Source organism: Canis lupus, chromosome 13 (assembly GCF_003254725.2).
Source record: "Canis lupus dingo isolate Sandy chromosome 13, ASM325472v2, whole genome shotgun sequence".
Lineage (NCBI taxonomy): Eukaryota > Metazoa > Chordata > Mammalia > Carnivora > Canidae > Canis > Canis lupus.
In genome coordinates this window covers 31012131-31025965 of record NC_064255.1, presented here as the reverse complement: position 1 = coordinate 31025965, position 13835 = coordinate 31012131, and the positions used below count along the sequence as shown (strand labels likewise).

The following is a 13835-nucleotide window of genomic DNA, read 5'->3' as shown; positions in this document are numbered from 1 at the left end:
CCTTGGAAATGCATCACTAAAAACCACCCTTCCCTCGTTGGACAGCTCTGACTGCTGGAAATTTCTAGCTGAAGTCTATTGCTGGCTCGTACCCATGGGTTCCAGCTGGGCATTGTTGAGCACAGCAGAATGCGTCTGTCACCTAGGGTAGGCCCCTTTTCTGCTCTAGGCCTATGCTAGGCTTGTAAAATATCACGGAGACATGGACACCTCCCCTCCAGGAGATCACAGCACGGTGAGGCCTCTGAAAATGTGCAAAGCAGTGTGGGAAGTCCAGCCATCAACAACGGTGATGTGGTGGTGTATGCGTGTGTGTAAATGTGCGTACCTTTTAGTTTGTCATTTGGACAGGCAGGGTGTGTGGAGTGAGGGTGTTGTGTGTACCTGTGTGCAGGGTCCAGAGACTGAACTCCCTGGGTATTTGGTCAGCTTGTCATCCAGTGTGGTTCTAGCCCAAAGGGGTGAGCAGATAAGTACTGGTGGGCGTGTGTTGGAGTCATGGCCTTGAGAGTTCGGGGTCATGAGAAAGGATTTAGAGCAAATCCCAGAGGGCTTTATCTAGCACTTTTTCCTAATGGAGGTGGGAGGGAGCTGTTAAAGGTTTTTAAACATGGCAGGGACAGTGGCAAATTTGAATTTTGAAAGGATTCACTATAGGGTCAGGATGGAGAATGGTTTGGAGAGTGTGTTGGTCAAGGCACCATCCACAGATGTGTTTGAGGATGAGGATGGCCGTTCTTTTGGGTAACGAGGTGTCTGAGGACAGTGGTTCCTGGGTGGGCTCAGTGGCACAGCTGCCATGAGGGTCCTAGGGTCCATCCTTCCCTTTAAGAGCCTCAAGGCATTGACTCATCTTTTGCTTGATGTCTTATAGTTTCTTACAGTTGTTTGTCTCAGTGCTGGGCAGTGGACATGGTAATGTCCAGTTGAAGAAGAGGGGTGTTTCTTTCTTCTTAGCGAGGAAAACTAGCTTCCAGAAGGCCCCTGGCAGCTTACAGCCAGGCCCCCAGCTGCCGGGGGGCTGGGCTTGGGGCAGCGTTCTCTGCCCCTACAGCGGGAGGAGCGCCACCCTTGAGGCATGGGCACCGGGAGTGGGTCTGGTGGCCGAGGCGAGAGCACTGAAAGGGAGGAGGTGAGAGTCTCACCCAGTTTCCTCTTCTCCACCCCAGGCCAAGCCAGGCTCTTCCAGACCCTAACTTATGATGCCTGAAGCAGAGTCAAGATCCAGTTAATCCAGGGCATGGCCATGAGATCCCTTCTGATTATGCAGGCTAACGCTGTGTGTAAGCTTTTGGTTTTTTAGATGATTCATGTTGTTAACCGGGTTCAGCTTATGGCAAGCTCAAATTCTCAGGGTGGTTTTTGTTTTTGTTTCTTGTTTTGTTTATTATATGAATATATCTATTCCTGCTGTGTCGCCCACAGATTGAATTGTATCCCTAGGTAAGTTCTTTTATAAAGTGGAGTGTCATTTTAAAAGCACAAGAATCCCTTGATGTGTCGTTTCTACCCTCTCGAAGCATCCACTATATTCTCCTGTAGTTGCTTATGCATGCGTATCGCCGAGTAGGTAGGCCCCATAAGGAACTTCTGTGATGCAGGCAGTTTGTAGACTTTTTGAAATGTTTTTAATGTAGCCACTACAAAATGATACTAAGATTCCTGTTAGGCGTGGTGCAAAATCAAACCTCACAGAACGTGAGCACTGGGACGACTTTGCAGGACGCTTGTTTTGCCCTGTGCTTTTGCTCTGCAGGAGTTGTCATGTTCTTCAGCGGATGGACCTATGTGACGGTCCTTGACTTTCCCCTTTGGCCTTGGAGAGATGTAGGAGTGATGCACGGCCTGTCTGATTCATGCTGTCATCTGCTAACTTTTCTATTCAGTTCAGTGTTACCGTGTTCAGCGCTCACACTAATTGCGTGACTAAGGACCCCTTCCAGTCAATTAAGTTCCCTAGGACTGTTTCCACCAGGCCTACACATGTTCCAGGCACCTGGGTTATGGGGACAGGGAGCAAAAGACTTCATCTGTAGAGCACAGAACATTAGTGTTTGTTTTGGTCCATCTGTCCCGCTAGCCGTGAGTTTTCCTAGCCTCATCTTGAGAGCCTTCCTCCTACCAGCTCCCACCTTCCTCCCCGAGGACTTGTGCTTCTCCCTCGTATCTTGTCCCTCCAGTGTCTGGCTGTAGGCACACCTGAATCGGGGCCAGCACAGACTTACCGAGTTGTCCCAGGCAGTCCCCCTTAGGTTTCTCCGGTCTCTTCCAGCTTGTGCCTTATTCCCGCATGGTGCCAACTTCTCCTATGTGACGCCTCCGCCCAAAGTACTGTCTGAACCCCCACTGTCCGTCCGCCCGTGGGCCTGTCCTGCAACCACGCACCCACCCCACGCTCATCTCCGCTAACGGGCTGTCGGGAGCTGCTCCTTCTACTTGTCACGACGTTCTGGGCGGTGATTGGGCAGGTTATTTCAGGTTTGTGGTTGTGATTCTAAGACCGAAAACGCCTTTCTCCTTCCTTCCCTGCATTTCCTTAGGAATCTGGAACAGCCTGCAGGTGAGAGCTCGCTCGCCCTTTTATGCCTCACTTTGGCATCCGAGTGTTTCTTACCCTCAGGCTCCTGCCAGGTCTAGCCGTTTGAGGTTAGCTGTTGTTCCTTCTGTGGCTGACACATCCATTCTTTGGTGTGTTGAAATGTCTTTTGAACCTATTCAGTTCGTCCTCCCCAGTGGTGGCCGGTGTTTGAAGCACAGATGTAGTGGAGTCCTTCCATCAACACACATGCTTCAGCGGCTCCCCACTGCCTTCCACGGTGGTGGAGGAGGGCTCTGGGTCAGGTGCGCCTCAGACATTGTTTGCTTGGCCCTCCCATTGTTTTAAGATTTTTTTTAGATTAGAGTCAACCTTAAAAAATCAAGATGTCATGTAAAAAAAAAGAAGTCTGGATTTCTCGTCTCCCCCCCCCCCTTTTTTTTTAAGATTTTATTTATTTATTTATGAGAGACACAGAGAGAGGCAGAGACACAGGCAGAGGGAGAAGCAGGCTCCCTGCAGGGAACCCGACATGGGATTCGATCCCAGGACCCCGGGATCACGCCCTGAGCCAAAGACAGACACTCAACTACCCACCCAGGTGCCCTTCTCATCTCCCTTTGAACAATCAAGAGACCTGGTGCTTTTGTCTTGGTGCTGCGGCCTGTGCTCTGTCACCAGAGCCCTGCTTGGAGGCTTCACTCACCCGCGCGACTAGGCTGCCATCCATGAGCACTGGAGTCTCCTCCCCTGTACTCCGTGGTGGAGGCTCTCCCAGACCCTCATGGGCTTTCTGTGGGCCTCCAGTGGTTTTATTTCCACCTCCATGCATCTCCACAAGCTGTAGCCACACAACATGCAGAGCTAATGGTTGACTCCTTGTCTTTGCTCTCTTTTCTTACAGTGGGGTGCTGCCATTTTCATCACAGCCACCTCTTTGCCCCATACTCCTTTTGCCCCACTGTTCTCCCCCACCCCCAAACATCACCTCACAAACACCTGTGTTTACAGCCAACGGAAAGGTTGTCTCCCCAGAAGGCCTTTTCTGACCTCTCGAGTTGTTTCTACCATTGCTTCTCATTTCACTTGGTGCACAGCTGACCGTCCTTGCTGACACCTCTTTGCACCCCTGTTTCTCCCCCCAGACTGCAGGGCTTTGGAGGGCATGGTCCCCGTCTGTGCCTTATCCATCTTTATATCCACTGTAGAAGGTAGCTTGTAACTGTAGCTTGAATGATTTCTTCCTAGGCTGTAAATCTTGGAGACCATATCTTCTTTAATAACTCTGAAGTCTGGTAGGCTTTGTGAAAACAAGCTGAAGGGTTATGCTGGCCTTAACAACACTGTGTCCCTAGTGCCTTGATGGTGGCCCCGTGGCAGCAGTGCAGGGAGTATTTACTGAATCACATGAGAGCCCGGAGAACCAAAGACAATGCCTGAAGTGAGAGAGAGGCCCGCGCGGCAGTGAGGACCGGCGTGTAGATATCACACATATCTAGTTCTTTTACCATCCCATAAAAAGGTTATGGGCACTCTCTAATTCTATCACTGATATAAAAGGATATTTTATACATCTCGGTATTATTTGCTCTTCAGGTGATGAATCTGACCTTGAACTGGAAAGGAAGTATAAGGAAGATGACCGAGAAAAGACCCCAAGGAGGCCGAGGACGCAGAGGACAGAGAAAGTCCAGAAGATCCCCTCGGGAAAGGAGGCCGGGCAGATTTCTGGAGTGAAGAAACCCATCATAAGTGTGGTTTTAACGGCCCACGAAGCTATTCCAGGTGACCACAACAGGGAGGAAGGGGCAAAACAAGAAGCTTTTGGCGAGTCTGTGCTGGGCAGCCTGACAGCTTGGACCCTGTGGTCCTGGGCAGCTGGCTCACTGACGGGTTCTCCATCTATTACCCATCCCTGCAGGGTCGTTGTGGATAGCGTCAGAGGAGAGGTAGTGGGGGTGCTGCTGTTGCTGCCATAGGCCCTATCACAAGAGCGGTGGCCAGGAAGCATGCTTTGTTCCTTTGTTCCTGTGGCCCGGTCCCCACTCAGGGGTGCCCTCCCCTCACTGCACTCAGCAGGATGGTCCCTGGGAGAGACAAACCTGCTCAGACCAGACAGATGCACCTGCTCCCTGGAACCTGCAGTCTCATGGTCCCTCTGCCCAGCTTCTGTCTTGCATTTTTAGTGGGCTCATCACGTATTTTATAATATCAGAGATTTCTGTCTCCCTTTCCTTTCACATAAAATAGAGTGGAGATACTATAACTACCTTTTTTATAAAAGGTCTTTCAGGAAGGGATACTTTAGACAAAAAGCGGTTTATGATAGTAAGTTCCAAAGTATTATAATGGTTCTTTTTTTCCTATCCACTTGGGGTGATAGTTGTGCAATAATATTTAAAAATCAGGGGTGGGATTTTAAGAGCAGCTACAGCCTGTTAAGCATCTCTTTCCAATGGTAATAGTAGTCACTCTTTATTTAAAGTGGAAATGCCGGGTAAGTGCCTCTTTATACCTCAGCACAGAATAGGATGATTGGTAAGAAATAAGGCACATAAAAATATGTGGCTGGAAGAACTTTCTGGAAAGTCACATTGTCTGCACTAGCCGACTTCAGAGCAGTATCGATCAGGGGAATGATTAACCTCGGAGAGAGAGCAGCTCTTGTTCTCTGCCACCTCTAGTGGTTCCCATGGTAACTTCTTTACTTTTTTTATTTTGTTGTTTTTTTTTTTTTAAAGATTTTATTTATTTATGCCTAAGAGACATATAGAAAAGCAGAGACATAGGCAGAGGGAGAAGCAGGCTTCCTACGGGTAGCCTGATGTGTGACTCGATTCCAGGACTCTGGGATCATAACCTGAGCTGAAGGCAGAGGCTCAACCACTGAGCCACTCAGGCTTCCCCCACGGTAACTTCTTTAAAATTGATGGCAGTCCTTTGAGATTTCTGTAAGTGGGGGTAAAAGTGTTACTGATATCCTTTGCTATTCTAGAAATGGGGTAGATGGGAGCCTGTTCTTTGATGTACTTGATACGTGCATGTGGGTGTGTGCGCATGTCTCTGCTATACAAGGTCTTTGGCCATTTGTATCCTAGACTTGCATAAGCAAAGGGACCTTTGAGTTTTTCCATTCCACACCCTTCATTTGCTAGGGTGGAAACAGGTCCACTGATGGTAAGGTCACGTCGTATGTGGGACTGGACCCCTGGCAGCTGGGGTTCCTGTTCACGGCTGATGGATGCCACTGCTCTATGTTATCTTGATGCAGTTTTCCATTTACTCAAGGTTGGGCACAGGTAGTCCTGTATAGAACCTGGGAAGTAAACATAGGTGTATATATGTCCTGTCTTCTATGTTTTTATTAACAGATCCAGTGCAAATTGCTTCAGAAGGATGCATTTTAAAATTTATTTATTTATTTGAGAGCGAGAGAGCACATGTGCATGCATACATGAGCAGGGAGGGGCAGAGGGAGAAGGAGAGAGAATCTTAAGCAGACTCCACTCTGACCATGGAGCCTGATGTGGGGCTCCATCTCATGACCTTGAGATCATGGCCTAAGCCGAAATCAAGAGTGGGATGCTCAACCAACTGAGCCACTCAGGTGGCCCAGAACGTTATTTTGACAGGTTACTAGAAAACTTGCCCTTTCTTCCCTGCAAATACATGTATACACACAGACATAGACACAGAAGTGAAATGTGTGAATTGTAGGAAAACCGATCTTGCAAGGGAGCCCTGCAGTGAAGAAACACACTTCCAGGGCTCTGCTCCCACGTGGGTGAGGTGCCTCTAATGTGCGGTGACTTGTACCTTCATCTCAGGTGCCACCAAGATCGTTCCAGTGGAGGCCGGGCCCCCGGAGACAGGCGCTGCAAACCCTGAGACTACCACGGCTGACCTGGCGCCTCGCAGAGGGTACCAGGAGTATGCCATTCAGCAGACACCCTATGAGCAGCCCATGAAGTCCAGCAGGTAAAGTGTCTGTTCCATGTGACTTCAGCCGGAGCTGGAATCCAGTGATGGCCAGAGAGGGCCAGAGGGCCAGCCCATTGGTTTATCAAGGGGCTGTTTGCAAACTGAGCTGTGGAGGACGTTGGTTTCTTGACTCAACCTAAGAGTCAGACTCTTTGTTACACCTCTGTTATGGTTCTTAAGTGTTTACGAGCCCACATTGCTTCTCTGAAATGTGTGGCAGATCCACAAGTTTTTGGAACTGAGCACCAGTTGGCTTTAATGAAGACGGAGCATTTTACTCAAGGCAAACCATACATTCAGCCTTAATAAAAAGTGGTATAAATAAGGCCTTAGTAAATTTGCTCATTTTTAAAGTTACACATCTTATAATGAGAAAAAAAATCTTTATCATTCCCCTACTTTTAAAAGTAATACAAGTATTTTGTAGAAAGTTCCAGCACTCCAGATGATGTAGGGTTAAAGTAACCCATAGTTCTTCCAGAGGTAGCTATTGTTGACAGTTGGGTCGTACATCACCATAATTTTTTCATGTTATACTAAACTACAGCACTTTAATTTTGTTACTTTTTCTAATGTGAAACAGCAAATGCACCATTATCAACTTTGTTTTGAACTTAGCACACCTTGAAAATCTTTTTCAGTACACATTTTTAAAAAAGTGTTTGCTATTGAATGGGTGCACTGTAGTTTATGTAGCCATTGCTTTATGTCCATTGCTTGATGGACAATGCTGCCCTCAAGGTTCTGCTACTTTTGTCTTTCAGTACTTTTTCATGACTTCCTGGGGATAAATTGCTAGAGTTGAAATTGCTGTCTCAAAGGCTATGAGAACTTAAAACTAAACAACATTGAAAACTGCCCTCCAAACACATTGGGTCAGTTGACAACCCAGAGTGAACGAGTAGGTACATTTTGCACATCCTTGCCAGGGTCTTCATCTCCACCTGCTCAGGTAGCATAGCAAACTGATCATCTGAGCTCTGCAGTTTCCTAGCTGGGAGGAAAGGCAGTGAAAATGCCCAGTTGCCACTGGGTTTCACCTGTTTCTGGAAGAGGGGAAATGAGCCATTCTTGAAGAAAGCAAAGCTTTTAGTGCCAAATAGACCTGGGTTGGCTCTAGACTCTTCTGCTAGGGTTCAGCTCAACAGATCAAATGTCCATTATGACGCAGGCATTGGGAAGGAGAGAGAACAGGATGGATATAGCTGTTGTCTGGATGAAGCTTTTACTCCATTGTATTTGACACAAGTGGGTTTGCCTCTCAGCCTCCATTTTGCCAGCCGTAAGATCGCCTCCAGTACAATCTGACTTTGTTTAGTGGTGAGAATAAATGACAAAACATATGAGCATGATGTCATGTGGGATGCTTCATTAATTTGTAGCCTCGGTCCTGTATCCTTACAGCTATGAGCAACTGAATTTATTGACGAGGTTGTAAAAATACTCATTCCTTTGGCAAAACTGTCACAGAATTAAATTTGAAGATCATTCTGGTCTCAAGTTGATTTGTAGACTTTTACCTACCTGCACAGGATTTTGAGGTCTGCTGGGGAGGGGTTCAGCTAACTGGTCATCTAATTAATAGGCAAATGGACACAATGTTTAAACAGCAGGTTTAGGCTGTATTCCATTTGTCATGTATTCTATTAATATTTATAGTACAAACTACAAAATAGGAAAGAGACTTTCTTTGCATGACGATTTTGTTTTGAAAAAAATACAGATACAGACTTCTAGGTTACATCAACGTATCAGAGAGATTCTCACACAAATATGACACAGACAGATTGCATAGAAAATTGGGAAGTCCAGAAAACTTGAAGGACAAGCATCATCTGTAAGATCACTACCGTGATATTATAACCACTGTAAATTTTTTAAAAAATATTTTATTTATTTATTCATGAAAGAATACACAGAGAGAAACAGAGAGGCAGAGACACAGGCAGAGGAGAAGCAGGCTCCATGCAGGGAGCCCGATGTGGGACTTGATCCCAGGACCCCGGGATTACACCCCGGGCTGAAGGCAGCGCCAAACCGCTGAGCCACCCAGGCTGCCCACTGTTAATATATTTAATGTATTTCCTTTCAGCCTCTTTTCAGCCCACATAGTTTATAAAATTGACTTTCTATTTTTCTACTGCAATTTTGTATCTTGCTCTTAATACCTCATCTCATTGTACTTGATTTCCTCTGTTACTCAGATTATTCACAAATTACTGTAGTACACGTTAGGTCGTGATGAGGATGCTCTGTAATCTGCTCAGTTCTTCACAGTGCAGCCAAGGAGATTTGGTAAAATGCCATCTGACTGCACCCTTCAGGTCCTCACGGGTGGTAGGAGAACTTGGCCTGCGGGGCCTTCTGGGGCTGCCACTGCTCCAGCCATGTCTCCTCCTCTGCTCCCCATGGTCTCTGGGCTCCAGCAGGCGCTCTGACGCTCTTTGTACTTCCTTGATCTGGTCTTGCAGGTGCCTCTTCCTCATTTTGGATGCCTCCCCTTTCCCTGGCTTGCTTAACTCCTGTTTATCCTCCAGCTAGCTGTCTGCTCAAGTGTCCAGTGCTCAGGACAGCCTGCCCTGCCCCCTAGACTGATCAGTCAGGCCCTGATCTGGGCTCCTGGAGCATCCTGCCTTTCTCCATCACTGCAGGGAGCTGGTGGTCCTTACCTGCTCATTTCTCTGGTTGTAAGTCCGGCCCATCCCTTCCCCCAGAAAGTGCGCTCCAGGAGAGCACGAGATGTGTTTGCATTTGTCCCTGTTGTGTCCTCAGGGCCTGGAAGTACTTTTTTTGAATGAGTGAAAGAAGGAAAAAAAAAAATAAATGTGCCAACAAGCTAGTTCCTTATGTTGGGACCTTCCAGCAGCATTCCACACTCACCTGTTGTGAAAAGTCCTGTAGGGAGCACCTTTGGTGCAGTTTTGCATTCGTTCTTTCAGTAGATTCCCAGACGTGGAATAACCAGATCAAGGGGTCTGACCTTTAAGAGCTCTGTGTGATCATGTTCTAAAACACAGCGGCGAGGGTGGCCCTCCTAGCAGGGGAACACTTGGAGTGAAATAACTGATCAGCAGTCATGTGGGCATTGCAGCTCTGAGTGTCCGTTCACAGTCGTAGCGAGCAAGGCTTGAGCTTGAGTCAGCTGTAGGCTGCTTAGCGTCTTCATCAGATTCATGACCCTTGGCGGGAAGAGGGCACTGAGGGCTTTATCAGGTATTTGTGTAAGAAAACAAAACAAAAAAATCAGAGCAAAAGATTCTCCTAAGACCATTTAGACCTTGCATTAGGGGAGAAAATACTGTGATTTGTTTATTTAATTAACGTTCTGAATCCAGGGTTTCTTTTCTCCAGTGTTCTTTACACCAATAAAATCTATCACCTTCTGGATTTCTTTGTCATTTGAGAAAGATCCAAATTAGTTTCCTGAAATTAGCCTTGGGTTTAACATGCAGGCATAGTACTGACTTTCAGATTTGAATATTTTAATTACATTATGTGAATGGTACTCTCTGGTGTTTATGAACTACAGTCGATTTGAATATTTTTAATTTAAAGACAAGGCAACCTGTGTTGATCAAACATAGTTATATAGATAGTTTCCATAAATGTAGACTTTGCAGTTACAGTGGATACAGCATAATGGTGTCTGATTAACAGCAGTAAATGCTTGTCAGTGTTTCTGAGGACCTTAGGGGACATTTGGGGACAACCTGGACATAGGTCTAGAGGGAATGATTATGGAGGAGAGGAAGCATCACCTGCTTGTCCCGCTCATCTGCCAATTCCGGTCCCTGCTGCCTGCTGTAGTACTTGGGTGACTGTCGTTCACTGATTTCAGAAACAAGGTAGAGCTGTTCCAGTAGCACTGGGAGCCTCATGCAGAGGGCCTTCTCCATGTGTGGGGTCACACTGCGGAAGGGAGGCATGGGTGTGATGTTTGCAGGCTCTAGAGGCTCAGTCCACTCACTAATTGTATGACCATGGGCAGAGACTCTGTTTTGTCATCTATACAGTGGCTATAACAATAGGGTTGGGAGTAAGTATTTAGCATAGGGCTTGGCGTACCACATACTCAGTAATCACTAGCTGTTAAGACCATCGCATACATGTTGCCATATTGAAAGAGAAGGATCCATGAAGCAGACCATGTTTTTATTCTCCATCACATACACAAAATCTGCCACAGTGCCTGAAATGGATTGGCAGGTATTCATGAACGACAGTCACTAATACGTGACAGTTGAACAGCAGCTGTCTTTTCTCATGTGAGCGCTTGAACTAGCCATGGTGAAGGATCAGGACGATGGAGACGGGAATGTCAGCTCTGTTACTGATGGAGTTGTGGGGGACATAGCGTGAGGCACATCAACACACAGCTTCCCGTTCCTAGGCCTTGACATTCCACCACCCTCCCCCCCATTCTTTGACTGCTGCTAGCCAGGCCCACGCATGCCCTCTCAGCTGAGCACTTGCTGTGCCACCTGTGCCCATGGGCAGACCCTTCATTGCCAGAAGGGCAGACATGGAGCTCAGCTCATGACGGCCAGCTCCCCAGTCAGGCCAGTGCACTTGCCCTGTTAGGACTTGGGGATGCGGGTCTTTCACTGATGAGTGGTGGCAACGGGTCCTCCCTGCCCACGACAGCTGGTTGAATGAGCAGACATGTGTGGATTGTTGCAGCTGTTGAACAAACCTAGGCAGGGGCACCTGGGTGGCTCAGTTGATTGAGTGTCTGACTTCAGCTCAGGTCATAATCCCAGGGTCCTGGGATTGAACCCCGCATGGCATCGGGCTCCCTGCTGAGGGGGGAGCCTGCTTCTCCATTTCCTCTGCTTGTGCACCTGCGCTCTCTCTCTCTCTCTCTCTCTGTCAAATAAATAAAATTGAAAAACAGAAAACAAAACAAAAACCCAGGCAGATTGTATCTAATCTGGTGGAGCTGATGGAGCTCATTCCGGGACAACCAGTTGCGTAGCGGAATACATCCAGGTCGGCCTTGGGGCACAGCTGGTTGTCCTGTGCGGTGTGAATGACATATCCTCCGTCCTCTTTCTCCTCTTGCCTCCCTCTCCTTCTGTAAGCCTTGGGCTCAGACATCTCCTCTTCAGCAAGTCTCTCTTCTACCTCGGTCCTGGTTAGATGTGTCTCTCTCTCCCTCTTTCTCCCTCTCCCCCCATCCTGTGTTCCTGTCACCACTGACCATGCTGTCGTGCAAGCGTGTGCCGACCTGTCTCCTCCCCACGCTGCCCAACACGGTGAGGCCCTGAGGAACAGGGACCTATACTCGGCCCTGCGGTCCTGCTCAGTGCCATTTCGTTTACCGTGAGCCTTTGGTATCTGGTTCCTACAGAGGAACTGAAGGTCCTTGGGGAGGTGCTGTGCCTCCACCTGTAACAACCGTGCTGTTGTCTCTTTCTAGGCTAGGGCCCACCCAACTCAAGATCTTCACATGTGAGTACTGCAACAAGGTCTTCAAGTTCAAGCACTCACTGCAGGCCCACCTGAGGATCCATACCAACGAGAAGCCCTACAAGTGCTCCCACTGCAGCTACGCCAGCGCCATCAAGGCCAACCTGAACGTGCACTTGCGGAAACACACCGGCGAGAAGTTCGCCTGCGACTACTGCTCTTTCACCTGCCTGAGCAAAGGGCATCTCAAAGTGCACGTTGAGCGCGTGCACAAGAAGATCAAGCAGCACTGCCGCTTCTGCAAGAAGAAGTACTCCGATGTCAAGAACCTCATCAAGCACATCCGAGATGCGCACGACCCCCAGGACCAGAAGGTCAAGGAGGCCTTGGACGAGCTTTGCTTGATGACCAGGGAGGGCAAGCGGCAGCTGCTTTACGACTGCCACATCTGCGAGCGCAAGTTCAAGAACGAGCTGGACCGCGACCGTCACATGCTGGTGCACGGGGACAAGTGGCCCTTTGCCTGCGAGCTCTGTGGCCACGGGGCCACCAAGTACCAGGCGCTGGAGCTACACGTCAGGAAGCACCCCTTCGTGTACGTCTGTGCCATATGCCTCAAGAAGTTTGTCAGTTCCATCAGGCTGCGCTCCCACATCCGTGAGGCCCATGGGGCTGCACAGGAGACTGGGCTCTTCACCAGCTCCATCAACCAGAGCTTCTGCCTCCTGGAGCCTGGCGGGGACATCCAGCAAGAAGCCTTGGGGGGCCAGCTGCAGCTGGCAGAGGAGGAGTTTGTGTGCCAGGGGGTGAATGCGCCCAAGGAGGCCACCTGCCCTGCAGATGCCCAGCCTGAGGAGAGACAGAAGGAGCCCGAGGCCTCTGTGGGAGAGCCTGCCCCACCTGTGCACGCAGCCACCCCCCAGCCCCAAAGTGCTGCCCTGTCACCCTGCGAGTCGGAAGCCACTGTGGACTCCTCGGACCCGCATTCACATGCAGTGGTTTCCGATGGGTTTTTGTTAAAGAGTGATACCTCCTCCTCGGAGGCTCGCACTGCTCCCGAGGACACCTTGGATGCCCCGCACGGAGCCTCCTCCCAGACTCAGGGCGAAGAAGTCACACCACTGCAGCCTGAGGCCAGAAGCACGGAGGCAAACCAGGAGACTCAGGGTGCCGAGAGCCCGCCGGGGTCGGGGCAGGAAGGGGCTGCCCTCCCATCTGAGGGACCAGATCCTGGTAGGTGCCTCGGCTCAGACGCAGCTGAGGCCTCAGACCCTGCGCTGGCAGCGGATGGAGGGGACGTGGCCCTGCCCCAGCCTGACTCGTGCGCACCTGCCTCCGAGCACCGGGCCGGCATCAGCGCATTCATGAAGATCCTGGACGGTTTACAGAAGAGACGGATGAACACCGGTCTGTGCGAGAGGATCCGGAAGGTGTATGGGGACCTGGAGTGTGAATACTGTGGTAAGGAGAGGCAGCGCTGGGCAAGCAGCTGGTTGAGCTCTGGTTCCAGCAGCCCCACCCATCCCCAGCTTGCTTTGGGTCCCCTCGTGTCTGATGGGAGCTCATGTCTGCAAAAAAACCACTTCTGAATGAGCTGTCCTTCATCATTTGTAGATAGCAACAGGTGGCCCCCTGCGTTAGAGGTTAGCACGTGGAGCCTCTGTGGAGACAGGCAGTTAGCCGCACTGGCATGGTCAGGCACACACAGAACTTTATCCCAGGACCTCTGCCAGAACTGGAGCTAATGGGAATTGTTACGAGCACACGGCACATGTGAAGAATAGCATAACTTGTGGCCATGTGGTCAGCGCAGCTCTTGGTGGGGAGCCCTGCATAGAGCCCTCGCAGCGTGCAGGGCAAGCATGTGTGGCCTCTGCATCTCCTGGGTTGCTGGCAGCACCGGGAGCAG

The 13835-nt window shown here is 49.4% G+C and overlaps 1 protein-coding gene across 1 annotated transcript in view; it reads left to right on the top strand.

Moving 5' to 3' along the window:
- The window catches only part of ZFAT (zinc finger and AT-hook domain containing), a 188165-nt gene that overhangs the window by 63725 nt on the left and 110605 nt on the right, over positions 1 to 13835 (top strand). The window contains 3 exon segments of the mRNA XM_025450143.3: positions 4133 to 4321; positions 6364 to 6514; positions 11937 to 13387. Of these exon segments, the coding sequence (XP_025305928.3) occupies positions 4133 to 4321; positions 6364 to 6514; positions 11937 to 13387 (1791 nt within the window).